General features: G+C 36.1%; 1 protein-coding gene across 1 annotated transcript in view; it reads left to right on the forward strand.

The window, feature by feature from the left end:
- Positions 1–15,921, forward strand: part of DNAH2 (dynein axonemal heavy chain 2) — a 6,636,854-nt gene that overhangs the window by 29,136 nt on the left and 6,591,797 nt on the right. Inside the window, exon 2 of the mRNA XM_044077324.1 lies at positions 6,509–6,662. Within this exon, the coding sequence (XP_043933259.1) occupies positions 6,527–6,662 (136 nt within the window). The 5' untranslated portion in view covers positions 6,509–6,526. The remainder of the gene's footprint in view (positions 1–6,508; positions 6,663–15,921) is intronic.

A 15,921-nucleotide genomic window follows, 5' to 3' on the forward strand; every position in this document is an offset into this window, starting at 1 on the left:
GCCCTTTTGTTCTACTGCCAGAATTGAGTTTTCTTCTAAATGACTATAAACTCTTGTCGGCATCCATTCCCATGTATAGTTTATATGTTGTCGGAAGAGAAGTTATTGATCTATAATTTTTAGGGTAGCTTGCAGGTTCACTCTTAATTAAGTAGGAGCATTGTGTTAGCCAGGTTTGTGTCTGTTTAGGGTGCGCATATAAATAATTCTTACTCGTAGCTAAATCTTCGTGCAGAGATGTTAATACTTTCAAGCAAAAGTTAGGTACTGCATCTGGACCTGGGGTTTTCCAATTAAAGGCTTTTCTTAACTTTGTTTCAATCTCTCTGGCTGTTACTTCATCCCATTTCATATTTTGTACCTTTAAACTTCTTTCTTTTACTTCTATCCATTTAGCACCTTTATGTTCCACAAGATCTTCATAGACACGTCTCCAAAACTTATCTATTTCTTCTTTTTGGCGATCTTTCAGTTCGTTTTACCTTGTTTCCCAATTCTCTGTAAAACTTTTTTGGGTCATCAATAAATTGCTTATTTTGTACTTTTGCTTTATATTTATCTGTGTATCTTCTGTTTTTCTGCCTATGCTGACATTTTTAATTTATTTGCGATAGTGCATGAAAGATCCTGGTCTGTTGTATTGAGCATTGCTTTTATCATGTCTATCTTTCTTAGTATTTTTGTTGATCTGTTGTGTCTTCTATAATCTTCTAACAGTGAAACTTGTCTTAATTGCTTTATAGTCTTCTCTATTTGATACTTCCATGATGGTATTCAATTTCTCCCCTTCCTTTCCCTCTCTACCCTGTGTTCTTGTGGTGGAACTTTATCCGTTATTAATTTAGCTGCACGGTAATATATCCTGTTTACTTCTGTTATATCGCATGGATCTCTATGGACAGTCCTAAATTACTGTGTTCATTTGTTTTATAAAGCTTCTGACTTTTTGGGTTTTATTGATCTTCTGCAGTCTATTTCTTTCATTGATCTTAATATGTCTATTTATGTCTTTTAAATTAAGCAACTCTTCTATTAGCTCACTTTCTTCTAAACTAAGGGCACTTTTTTGTTTTCCATTACTTTCATTGATCTTAATATGATCTTAATATGTCTATTTGTCTTTTAAATCAAGCAACTCTTCTATTAGCTCATTTTCTTCTAAATTGAGGGCACTCTTTTGTTTTCCATTTCTTGCGGACATTCTATAGAAAGTTCTATAGCATCTTCCTGTGGCACATTCTCTTTACTTTCATCCTGTGCCATCCGTCAGTCTGTCGTATGGGAACTCATTTGCCTATCACTCCTCAACATTGAATGTATCAGAGTTTCCATAGTTTCCTGTTCCTTCACTTGTCTAGCTTCAAGTGAACGTTTATACTGGTTTCCTGTGGAAGGCTCCAAAATATCTTCATATGGCACCTGACCCAATTGCTTCCTGTTCCACTGGTTTCCCCTTAATTTGAAAATTAGTTGCACTGTCCTGTTGCGGTGCTTTCTGAATTAGATTTTCTACACTGAATCCTTCACTTTGCAGGTACTCCGTAACCTCAGTTTCTATTTCTTTAACTTCTCCGTTAGTAATCTCCTTTTCTCTTTACCTTCTTATTTTTTTCTATTGTAAAGTTTTCCATGTCCGTATTCCTTTGCCTGTATTTCTCTTCAAATATCTTTGGTACTGCTCATTTGTATTGGTTAGTTTTGCTTCCTCCTTTGTATAAATATTACACCATATTAAATCTCTTTTTCTTTCCCATGTCTATATTTCTTCAAATGTCGCCTGATCTCCCTGCTTCTCCTTACTTTGGGGACTCGCTTCATCATGCTATGATCTAACCTGTGTTAGACCTTCTACACCAGATACCAATGAAAATCAGCAAAAAGCACCAACGTGACTAGTAATCCAAAAAATGATGCAATAGGTGAAACAATAAAGCCACAGAGTAGGGTCAGGTGAGAAATTTTAATAATTTTAAAACAGCATCTGCTTCCAACACAAGTCAGCACATATATTACATCATTTTTTGGACTTCTACACCAAATTCTTCACTTTGCAGGCATTCCATAACTTCAACTTCTATTTTTTTTTAACTTCTACTTTACTAATTTTCTTTTCTACATTCCTTCTTTGTGATGCTATTTTTTTATTGTGAAATTTTCCATATCCTTTGCCTGCATTTCTCTTTGAATATATTTGGGGCTGCCTTCTTTATATTGATTGATTTGGCTTTCTCCTTTGCATAAATATTGTACCATATCAAATCTTTCTTTCCCATGTCCAGATTTCCTTTTTATATTTTTCAGAAATCTCTAGGTTTTGTTGTTTATATTTCCACACTTCCTCAGATGCTTCTTTTTCCAAACAGATCAAAGTTTCTTGATCTATATACTGTTTTTCACAAATCTGTTTTATTAAGCATTGCACATTTTTATTTGAAGCTTCTGACAGTTTTTCTTGTGGTAGTATGTTTCTTTCCTCTAATTTCTCTCTTAATCATGTTGTATATCTTGTGTTTGGAAATTCTGGGCTTTTTGCATACTAGTAACAATACATCATTTCTTTCTTATCCTCAATAGTCCACTTTATTGCCTTTATGGCTCTTCTTTGGCCTATCAATTTGTGTGGTTTTTGTGGACTACTACTAGTTTCTACAATAGGAGGGCCGTTCTCCTTCCGGGTGTGGCGTGGCCCCATTGTAGGAATGTTTCTGTATTTTGAGGATTCTACACTGTCATCTTTTCCAGTCCTGGCACCAGTGTGCCTACCAGGATTGGGCACTTTTTTATCCTGGGTCTTGTACACCCAGCTCTTTTTTTTTTAAAATTTTAACCTACGTCTGTCAGTGATTTACGCTATATAAATGCAGTCTATATATCAGAGTCATCTTGGTGTGATTTTGTGAAAAAAACGGTCCACCTTGCAAAGGTACTCACCAAGACTTGAGGATGAATTCAATTTCAGCAATAATACTCTCCTTTACTTGCTGACTTACCTGTCCATTCGGACCCCTAATATTCTATATGGCTGCTGATATTTTCTTTAAGGATCTGCATCCAAACTCCCACTCTTTCCTTATTTCCTGAATGGGACCTTAAGTTTGTTTTGACACTTAAAATGCTGGCTCAGAAGGAGTCTTTCTATGCCCCCATGAAATTTCTTTCCTGGAAGGTCGTTTTTCTAGTTATGCTAACGGCAGCTGGAAGAGTTTCAGAAATGCAAGAGTTATCCTCTCTTTTAGCATATTTCCCCTTCATAAGAATAGGGTGTCACTGTGCACAGATCCATCCTTTTATTCTGAAGGTATCATCTGACTCCAATTTGAAACAACCTATATGTTTACCAGTATTTTTTCAAGCCATCCCAGCAAGGTAGAATAAATCATACATTCCTTGACGTTTACAGACATTTAAGATTTTTATCTTCATAGAACTAATTAATTGAGGAAGGATTCTCAACTTTTCAATCCCTTTAACACAAATAGTTGCCGCTAGAGTTTCTAAAGTATTTCTTTCCTGGTGGATTTCTGATTATATCCCTTGTATGCTTTCTATGCAAAAATGGCACTTTTATGCAGATCTAAAGATCATGCTTCATGATTTGTTACCACGTCTACCTAATATTCATGAACTCTTAGCCACAGCAGCTTGGTCTGTGTTTCATATATTTGTCAGCGATTACAATCTGGATATGATTTTAAGCTCTAGGGCTTCATTTGGAGCCATTGTTCTCAAGGGTCTTCTGTCATGATTCCACCCAAGTTTCTCAGCAGCTTGAGATTCTGACCCATTAAGTAGACTGGGTGGATGGATTGAATAGGATATTGTATTTGAGTACTTCCTGTAATGCTAGATACTTTCATCCACATCCATTTGATATGACATCCCTCCCTCCTTCCCCCCTTCCAGATTGTCATTTTGGTGAACTTGGAAGACAGAGTTTTTAGCTCTTTTTCTTCCCTCTTCATTTAGGACCAATTTCCCTTTTGTTATAGGTAAGCAGACTCGATTTGAGGTAACTAGCTGCACAGCTGCATTGTGGGACAGAAAATATGAAAGGAGCTCAAGGCTGGAGAACTATATTAGCACAGACCAACAAGTGGCCTGAAGACCCATCAGTCATACTTCACAGGCATGAATGAAAAGATTTAGTGTTATGCCAAGGACATGACTACCATTTCCATTAAGTCTCACTTTTATTTATTTTTAAGTTGGTTAGCTGGATAACAAGGGCCCTTTTTTACTCAAATCCTCACTACAGTAAAATACCTCTAGTTAATACACAGGCATCATGTATAACTTAAAAAAGTAGCATTAAGTAAGCATAAAAAACACTCAGAAAAGTAAGAAAAAATATTGTGTGGAGTTACTTTATGCTGACTCAGTGGTCATCAGTTTGTAGTCGGTCATAAAACTGACAACTGAAAAATCTGTAGTAAGGGGAAAAATGCACAAAAAGAACTTTATGTACAGAACACAAACCTTCTTTGCACCCTCACCATGTGGAGAGCTTGTGCGCCTCCTTACTTTTGTATTCTTACTGTATCACCCATACTTGAAGCAAAGAGCACATCTGTTTTACAAGTTTGTGCATGCTCACACTTGGTAAATAATACAGATTGCTGGATAAATTGATTTAAGGAAGACTACTAAATGAATGAGTGGCTGACATTTCATTAGCTGAGCAGACTGACAGAACCCTGATTTATGTTGTATATTCAGATGTACTAAAAGATTATGCCATTTCAGTAACTTTTTACCTGTTGGAATTTGTATACAGTTGCAAGTGTCATCATGTTGTTTAATTTTTTATCCTCCCTTTTTACGGTTTGGAAGCAAAAAGCATCATTAATACAAAAGCACAGCTATGTGGCAAGAAACCAAAAAATGTGTCTGTGCGTGTGTGCATATATGACTCTATTTCATTAAGTCGAATTACCACAACATCAAAGTAGAAAAGATCCAGACCATAACATCTAAATGTCAAAAAGTCCAATATCCGTAAAATCGTCATTCTAAATATTGCAAGTACTGTACATAGGTTCATAGGTTTATACTAGGCTATCTGCCCTAAGGCATTTATAAGCCTAGCCCAAAGTTATGTGGCTTATGCCACCCCTTATGTTAGAAATAATGTGCCCATTAGTTTGTTGTGCCTCTGTCCAGCAGTGACACAAAGATGATTCCCGGGGTAAACCTACGATCTCCCATCCACCGGTCAAGATTTCTCTTGAACAGAGCCAGCGAGGTGCTCTGCCTCACATGGACCGGGATTTTATTCCACAGCATGGGGAGTCTCTGGGTGATAAATCTATCCCTCCAGCACATCCTATTTATATCCGTGCTAAGGTTTAAGTCACTTGCTCTAGTGGTTCTGGTGGATTTGGATTTTTTGAGGTGGAGCATATCCATTAATTCCGGGTTGGTCATGGCCTTGTATGTCAGGCACAGGTCACCTCTGAGCAGACGGTATTCAACTGAATAGAGTTGGAGTTTCTTCAGTCTGGCAGTATATGACAGGTTTTGGAATCCCTTTATCCTTTTGGTGAGGAACTTTTGGGGTCTCTCCAATTGCTGCAGGTACATAATGTCGAAAACACTGTTTCAGACGAATCTTTATAGCACGGTCCCCTTCTATCACTTAAATCATTACATCCATACTTGCCTACTATAGATCCTGTGTGTTTTTTTATGTTTTTGCACACCCCCTACAAATTAAATATACCAACTCCAAGATTGCACTACAGTGGAGAAAAGGTAAATTTCTAGATCCCCACTGTACCGTGATCTCCATAAGTTTCACACATGCACCTGTTCTGTGCACAAAACACCTACACACATCCAACATGCACACCTCCCCTCCTAGTCACTTTAACTGGCACTACCACCATTTCTTTCAAGCTTATAAATCTATTCTCAAAAATAAAAAGTTCCTAACCTGTTTCTAAGACTTTTACGAACAAATCTCAAAAATCATCTTTCAGAGTTGAGCGTTACCTCCTCCTGTTTGTTTAGTACAATGCAAACTTTTTAAACTGATATTACAAGATTTATCCTCTACAGCATTTCAACATATTAGACATTACAACACTCAACATTTTCAATTTTCAATGTTTTGGGAATTGGATGTTATGGTATTGATGATTTCATACTCAACATTGTGGTAAGTCTATCTTAATGAAGTAGATCCATATGTATGTATAATGTGTGGGTGTATTAATGATTATACTTTATAAATACCTGAAGTCTTAAACTACTTTACCTTTCCTTGTTATGTTAAGGCTGTTCATAAGTTGGTTCATTTACGATTCCTTGGACTGCATTGAGGCCATCTCATACCATGGTTCCTATAGGTGCAATAGAGAGATTGGAAACTGAAGAATTGAGACATTGTGTAGTAATGCTCTGTAGCATCTGCTGGCATGACATTATTGGTATTACTCCTGATGTATATTATCTTTGGACTATTGTATGTTGACTTAGCACTGTATTTGTTTTGTGTTTATACTCCTAGGGTAGAAACAGTTGAATTATGGCTGATCTGGACAGCTACACTGGGGCCACCAGTGCCAGTACTGCCATACAGTCACTCAGCAGGATGTCATTTCCTAGCCTAGAAGAAGACACCATGGTGGCCCCCACTGAACTTCACAGCACCTTGCTTAATGGTATGATCTAAATATAATTTGCTTTTTGTTCTGTTTCAAAGTTTCCTGGTTAAAAAAATAGCTACTGTTTGGGGTGTCTGTAGACATTTGCCCTTGACTCCTTTTGTAGGCTACTACCGGTGACTACCCCTCTTTCAGTGAAGCATGTTCTTGCACTCAATTTAAGACCTCCTGTCCTCATACTGTACCTTTTGGATATGTACAGTACCTTTGTTTATTTGATTGATTGATTTGAAACAGTTTTACCTGGCAAAATGTTCCATTTTGATGTAGCAGATAAACTTTTCATTCCTATTTTCTTTTTACCCATTGTCAGTACTATAGATTTTTGGTTCCAAAATTTGTTAGAGTAAAGATTTTTATGTTTCCTTTCTAGTTTAATACAAGTCGTTTAGGAAAAAGTGATTTTAAAATATATCATGTTTTGTGTGTGTATAGAACGTTGGAGGGCATAGTTAACTGGAAGTGCTCATCACTTATCAGATCTGTACAACTCTTTATAATTGCACAATTTAACATATTTTATTGATTTAGTTCCCCTGATCCCAACTGCTGGTCTTCAAGCCACTTCTTTGCTCCAGCTTAGCTGCATTAGTGCTCCAGCTTCAAGCTTCTTAAAGATTTTCCGTTCCATGATGCACGGGTAGCCTGAGTTACCTCAGATCTCATTTGCTGCCATAGACAACGGATGCAGATTTCAACACCTTGGTAAAGCTAAGTGCTCTAACTTGTTTTTTCTTGTATATTTATAGATAGTAGTGTACCTTTTCTTAGTAGGGCTATGTTTTCAGTCCCATATGCTGTTTTTCAGCTCATTTTTCCTTTTTTTTTTCCATCTGTGTCTTTTCCTCCCATTAGGTTAGAAAAAAAAAAACAGCTTTTAGATATTTATCTTTCTGCAGTATTAACTCTTCTCTTGGTTGTTAATAAACGTTCTTTTAATTGTTGATTTTTTGGTATGCTTATGTTTAAAGTATTTTGACCAACGAGAATTTAAAAAAGTTTTAAATAGTTGTAGATCAATGTGTGTGTATGTACCTTTAAGAAAATATCCAAGGGCTTGCACAAGTGTATAAATACTGAACACGTGCGAGCCTGACTGCCATTTTGTAGGAAGCTCTTGAGATGTAAGCATGTATGTATGTAAGGTCTATCTGTTAATCAGTTCGTTTATATTTTATGATGCTGCTATTCAGCCCGATTTGTTTGTGTATTAAAGCATCTAAATGAAATACCACACCTGCTTGTCATCTATGTTAGAGAGCGATGAGCAAGAATAGTGCTCAAAGTCCAGGCACAGAATTCCACTCCAAGACACTTATGATTTGTGCATCATGTGCTTGGGAGTGGCACATTTGACAAAAGCCACCAAAACAACTACAACGTAAAATCCACTAAGTAACTGGTGTGGAATGGCAAAACTCAATAACTCCTCGGCTTGGTTTATTCCAAGAACGAAATAAAAGAACTAAAAACACTCCAGGTTAAGCGCTTTCATCTGACCAATGCAGACTTCTTCAGAACAACAACAATTGATTCTGCACCAATTAAATAAACTTTTAGGCGCCAAAAAACATTTCTCATCGAATCATTTAAAGGTATATCCATATAATGCATACATTAAAAACCTGTCCCTATAATTACAACTGATACTCACGTACTAATAATAATACATAAATATAAAAATGTAAATATAGTCATATATAAAATGTATTGTGATGTGTGATTATGTGTACATAATGTACCGTTATAGTTACTGTACTCAAAGCCAGTATTCTAACCATAAAACCATAAAGACCATAAAGGACCTTAAAAACCTAAAAAAATGTAATATGATACTTGACCAAAAGCGCTATGCTAAACATAAAAATGGTTTTATACTAATAAAATCATTGATACCAGGAAGCCTAGTGGCATCAGTAATTATCTGCCATTTGCTCTCCTTCATAACCAAAAAGGCTTTGACATTTCCTCCATATGCTGTAATGCCAACCTGATCAATGATTACAAATTTAAAATAATGCATATCTCCACTTTTTAATATATGCCTATAAAGGGCATTCTTTTTGTCTTTATTTTAAATACTATAAAGATGTTCATAAATACGTCGCCTCAGCTGTCTCTCGGTCTTCCCGATATAAAACGCTGAACATGTTTGACATGTTGCCAAACAGACAACGTATTTAGTATTACAATTTCCTGCCCTACATCATATATATGTTTTGTTGAAATTGTCCAATTTCACACCCACTGTTTTGTTGATGGTATAACATTGGTTGCATGCTCCGCATTTACTAGTCCCCCCTTTCCTACTGCATATATTGAATTCTAAAATCCTTTTAAGATTGTATCCTGTTTTGTAAACGAATTTGGGATGAGTACCCAATACCTGGGCTAACTCAACATCCATTGTAATCAAATTCCAACGTTGTCTTAAAATGTTTTCTATATACTGAACTACTGGGGAGTACATAAGCACACAAACCCTATGACTGAAACCCTCTATTGTTTTATTCCCCGAGGATGGAACTTCATGCATTAAATGACCTAGTAAAGGTGCATACTTCTTACCCCACTCCTTACTAACATATCTGACAACATCATTTAATAAGGGTTCAGGGTATCCTCTTACACAAAACATTGACTTAATTAAATGTAATTCCTTAACCATAATTTCTCTAGTCGAGGACATTCGGGCAGCTCTGATACACTGCCCCTTAAATACATTTTTGAATACTTGTTTAGGATGATTACTACTAAACTCTTAGTAGTCATTGGAGAAAGTCTCCTTTCTATGTATACAAGATACAAACCCTCCATCACCATGGCTAATATGTGTAATCCAAATATGTTGTACCACTTTCATTGATGTTAAATGTAAACTTTAAAAAGTCTGTTGTATTGTTTATGTAGTCAATAAAGGACTGAATCAATTCTACAGGGCCTTTCCATAACACAAAGAGATCATCTAAGAACCTCGAGTAATATACAATGGTTTGAAAAAATTCACTATTGAATAGGAATTGGGTTTCCCATTCGAGCACGACAAGATTAGCGAATATGGGAGCACAGGAAGCTCCCATAGCAACGCCTCTAGTCTGTCTAAAAAATTCATTTTCAAAGTGGATGCAATTATGGTCTAACACTAAACCCATCATGTCAATAATAAGACAAATTTTGTCCCAATCCAAATTTGAGAATTTCCTTAGACTGTTACTGAAATACTCAAGTCCTTTTTCCTTGGGGATGCAAGAGAAAAGATCAATAACATCAATAGTGATGTAAATAAGGTTCTTGTTCCATAATTGTGGTGTCAAGTGTCCAAGAAACATCCAAGAATCCTTAATTAGATGAGGGATGTTGTTGTAAATAGGCTTCACCCATTTGTCAATAGCAACGCCCAAGGGAAAAGTTTTTGACTTACTTCCTGATATTATGGGTCTGAAAGGAGGACATTTCAAATTTTTATGGACCTTAGGTATTCCTATAATGGTGGCTAATGTAGGGTGTTCGACCTTTAAAAACTGGTAGACCTCATCAGAAATTCTATGGGTCTATCAGGTATTCTTCCACAGCTAAATCAATTTGTCTGTGTTCAATGTTTACTTCATTAAGGGAGATGGCCTCATAATTCCCTGATTGATATAAAATGTTATATATTTCCTTAGTGTAATCCATTTTATTATATAACACAATTCCTCCCCCTTTGTCGGGTTTCATAACCCTCAGATCATTATTATTCACTAATGTTTGTAAACATATACGTTCTCCTTCAGTTAAATTATCCTTAATACCAGACACAATATTCTTGTCAATCTTATACATTTTGTAGAAACTGTAGATGTCCTGACAGACCATTTTCTCATAACTTGCTACCACTGGATTACTACAGGGTATATATGTACTTTTCTTTTTAAGAACACCTTGCTCTCTACCATTACATACAACTTCATTATTTTTGAACTGTATGGCTAAATTCAATCTCCGACAGTATAATTTAAATTCTGTAATTACATCCACTAAATTGAATCTCACCGTAGGTATAAATTTCATTCCCTTAGCAAATAACATATAAAATTCATCAGAAATTTCAATGTTTGTGTAATTGAACACCTTAAACCCTTTATAAGTGTTTATAATGTTATCAACGCCATTAAGTGGTGTTTCATCTAGATTCCCTTCTATTGCTTGCCTTGGTACAATATCTTGTCCATAACTCAAAATTTGTTCATATCTATCCCATATTCACCTATGTTGGACCTTGATTTGCTTATCTCTTTCTCTTGTTGCTGGGTGTGAATGAATTTTTCGGGGGTGGGGGGAGGGAAATACCTGCCCCCTCGAAAATTCGAATTCCTATCGGTCTGTCTGTCTTCATACCCATGATGTCCATCCCTTTCACCTTCCCAATTGCCCTTGGGCCAAATATACGCTCTTTTGTTAGCATATTGGTCCAAATCACGAGCTATTTTCCTACTTTTCCTCTGGTAAATAGTGGCTTTCTGCTCAGCTACAACAAACTGTTTCATACAATTCGTTCCATTTAGAAAACAATTCATTAGTAACTATTTCATGGTTTAGTTTGTCAACTTCCTGTACCAACCGTGAAAGTTTTTCATCATTTTTCTTAACTAACACATTCATATAACTATACCCAAAACTATCAAACAATTGATTAAACTCCCCCATCGTGTTTAAATCCAAATCAAACCCCATAGGTATTTTAAAAAATCTTATACCCTTAGGAACAATTTTCATAGACATACATTTGGAAAAATGTGCATTTTCAATTTTTATATTTTTAATGGACAATAACTTTTTACCAAGCAAAAATATCATGTCCTTAATAGAAGTTTGAAATGCTTTAGAATATTGTCCATTTGTATAACCTACACCATAATCGTCATGTTTAGTAAATTCATAGTCATCATTCAAGAAATGATCTAAAAAGTCATTAGCATCTCCACATTTAGATTTGTCCAAAACATGAAATCTACTTTTATTAATATGATTATGTTTACTGCCCATGTTAGTTTTGTTGCTCTTATAAATATCCGGACTCGATATATTAATAGTATGATCAGTACCTCTTGCATTGTCCAATTGAGCCCTGGCAATACCAGAATAGGTTTTTAAAGTAGTCAGGCATTTAGGACGTACCCCAAGCCTTTCTGCCTCTTCCCGAGCATGAAAAAAACTAAAATCAAACGTGAAATCGTTTGTAGAATTTCTGCTTGTATTAAGATCCTTGCTGTGACTAAATAATCGCCCATGAGACGAGCATTTCTCGTCATCGACACATTTCGCTTGCCTGTTTGGAATCTCAAACTGAGAACTTGTGTCCACACGAAAAGCAGTCGCCGTGCTGACAACAGGAAGTAATTCACATCCCGATAGCGTTTCCTGCTTCTGGTCCCTTGTTTTAATCACCTCGATCTTGTCTAATGCTGTTAATGTACGCCCGACCAAGTCAACCAAACGTGACATCTCATTTTTTAAGGCTGAAATCTCCGACTGGATTTTTGTGTTCTCCGCTCTATCCGATGAAGCCTGAGGATCCTCGATAGTGCCTTCCATACCAAAACTACCCAAAATCACCAAAACAACTACAACATAAAATCCACTAAGTAACTGATGTGGAATGGCAAAACTCAATAATTCCTCGGCTTGGACAGTGCAAAAAGTTTATTCCAAGAACGAAATAAAAGAACAACTAAAAACACTTCAGTTAAGCACTTTACCTGGAGTGTTTTTAGTTGTTCTTTTAAGGTGAAAGGGATGGACATCACAGGTATGAAGACAGACAGACAGATAGGAATTCGAATTTTCGAGGGGGCAGGTACCCCCCCGAAAAATTCATTCACACCCAGCAACAAGAGAAAGAGATAAGCAAATCAAGGTCCATCATAGGTGAATATGGGATAGATATGAACAAATTGAGTTAAGGACAACAAGATATTGTACCAAGGCAAGTAATATAAGGGAATCTAGATGAAACACCACTTAATGGAGTTGATAACATTATAAACACTTATAAAGGGTTTAAGGTGTTCAATTACACAAACGTTGAAATTTCTGATGAATTTTATAGGTTATTTGCTAAGGGAATGAAATTTATACCTACGGTGAGATTCAATTTAGTGGATGTAGTTACAGAATTTAAATTATATTGTCGGAGATTGAATTTAGCCATACAGTTCAAAAATAATGAAGTTGTATGTAATGGTAGAGAGCAAGGTGTTCTTAAAAAGAAAAGTACATATATACCCTGTAGTAATCCAGTGGTAGCAAGTTACGAGAAAATGGTCTGTCAGGACATCTACAGTTTCTACAAAATGTATAAGATTGACAAGAATATTGTGTCTGGTATTAAGGATAATTTAACTGAAGGAGAACGTATATGTTTACAAACATTAGTGAATAATAATGATCTGAGGGTTATGAAACCCGACAAAGGGGGAGGAATTGTGTTATATAATAAAATGGATTACACTAAGGAAATGTATAACATTTTATATCGATCAGGGAATTATGAGGCCATCTCCCTTAATGAAGTAAACATTGGACGCAGACAAATTGATTTAGCTGTGGAAGAATACCTGATAGACCATAGAATTTCTGATGAGGTCTACCAGTTTTTAAAGGTCGAACACCCTACATTAGCCACCATTATAGGAATACCTAAGGTCCATAAAAATTTGGAATGTCCTCCTTTCAGACCCATAATATCAGGAAGTAAGTCAAAAGCTTTTCCCTTGGGCGTTGCTATTGACAAATGGGTGAAGCCTATTTACAACAACATTCCTCATCTAATTAAGGATTCTTGGATGTTTCTTGGACACTTGACACCACAATTATGGAACAAGAACCTTATTTACATCACTATTGATGTTATTGATCTTTTCTCTTGCATCCCCAAGGAAAAAGGACTTGAGTATTTCAGTAACAGTCTAAGGAAATTCTCAAATTTGGATTGGGACAAAATTTGTCTTATTATTGACATGATGGGTTTAGTGTTAGACCATAATTGCATCCACTTTGAAAATGAATTTTTTAGACAGACTAGAGGCGTTGCTATGGGAGCTTCCTGTGCTCCCATATTCGCTAATCTTGTCATGCTCGAATGGGAAACCCAATTCCTATTCAATAGTGAATTTTTTCAACACACTGTATATTACTCGAGGTTCTTAGGTGATCTCTTTGTGTTATGGAAAGGCCCTGTAGAAGTGATTCAGTCCTTTACTGACTACATAAACAATACAACAGACTGTTTAAAGTTTACATTTAACATCAATGAAAGTGGTACAGCATATTTGGATACACATATTAGCCATGGTGATGGAGGGTTTGTATCTTGTATACATAGAAAGGAGACTTTCTCCAGTGACTACTTAGAGTTTAGTAGTAATCATCCTAAACAAGTATTCAAAAATGTATTTAAGGGGCAGTGTATCAGTGCTGCCCGAATGTCCTCGACTAGAGAAATTATGGTTAAGGAATTACATTTAATTGTCAATGTTTTGTGTAAGAGGATACCTGAACCCTTATTAAATGATGTTGTCAGATATGTTAGTAAGGAGTGGGGTAAGAAATATGTACCTTTACTAGGTCATTTAATGCATGAAGTTCCATCCTCGGGGAATAAAACGATAGAGGTTTTCAGTCATAGGGTTTGTGTGCTTATGTACTCCCCAGTAGTTCAGTATATAGAAAATATTGTAAGACAACATTGGAATTTGATTACAATGGACGATGAGTTAGCCCAGGTACTGGGTACTCATCCCAAATTCGTTTACAAAACAGGATACAATCTTAAAAGGATTTTAGAATCCGATATATGCAGTAAGAAAGGGGGGACTAGCGGTACAAGTAAATGCAGAGCATGCAACCAATGTTATACCATCAACTAAACAGGGTGTGTGAAATTGGACCATTTCAACAAAACATATATACAATGTAGGGCAGGAAATTGTAATACTAAATACGTCGTCTGTTTGGCAACATGTCAAACATGTTCAGCGTTTTATATCGGGAAGACCGAGAGACAGCTGAGGCGACGTATTTCTGAACATCTTTATAGTATTTAAAATAAAGACAAAAAGAATGCCCTCTATAGGCATATATTAAAAAGTGGAGATATGCATTATTTTAAATTTGTAATCATTGATCAGGTTGGCATTACAGCATATGGAGGAAATGTCAAAGCCTTTTTGGCTATGAAGGAGAGCAAATGGCAGATAATTACTGATGCCACTAGGCTTCCTGGTATCAGTGATTCTATTAGTATAAAACCATTTTTATGTTTAGCATAGCTCTTTTGGTCAAGTATCATATTACATTTTTTTAGGTTTTTGAGGTCCTTTATGGTCTTATATGGTTTTATGGTTAGAATACTGGCTTTGAGTACAGTAACTATAACGGTACATTATGTACACATAATCACACATCACAATATATTTTTTATATGACTATTTATATTTATATTTTTACATTTTTATATTTATGTATTATTATTAGTACGTGAGTATCAGTTGTAATTATAGGGACAGGATTGTTAATGTATGCATTATATGGATATACCTTTAAATGATTCGATGAGAAATGTTTTTTGGCGCCTAAAAGTTTATTTAATTGGTGCAGAATCAATTGTTGTTCTGAAGAAGTCTGCATTGGTCAGATGAAAGCGCTTAACCTGGTGTGTTTTTAGTTCTTTTATTTCGTTCTTGGAATAAACTTTTTGCACTGTCCAAGCCGAGGAGTTATTGAGTTTTGCCATTCCACACCAGTTACTTAGTGGAGTTTACATTTGACAAAAGAATTAGGGCTATACAGGATAGAAATAATAAATTTGTCCGCAAGGAGCTTTTGCCTTCAGATCCAGCGACTTCTAAGATGGGGAGAAAAAACTACTGAGAAATTCAAAACTAGAAACTCTGAAGATAAAGAAAGAGCACTCTGATTCGGAACCCTTGAGGGTGAACTCCCTATGACAAGGACTCCATCTTACACTCCTGTGCCAGATCAGGAGCATGCGTGTCCAATACTTCAGGATGTTTCTCCAAAAAGACCAGACAACCTATAGCCGAGACAGAATCTATCCGGATCAGTTGTGATCCTTCAGCCCCTATAAGAGTATGTTGAAAGTGGACCTGGATCATTTGATGTAGAGTTTTCTGAAGATGCAGAATGACATGGGAGTGGTAAGTCTCCTTCATTTGCAAAGGTGGTTGGCACAGGTCCTATGCCCCAGCTGTTAGCA

This window comes from Protopterus annectens, chromosome 7.part0, assembly GCF_019279795.1.
Source record: "Protopterus annectens isolate FY-2018-M chromosome 7.part0, PAN1.0, whole genome shotgun sequence".
Taxonomy (NCBI): Eukaryota; Metazoa; Chordata; order Ceratodontiformes; family Protopteridae; genus Protopterus; species Protopterus annectens.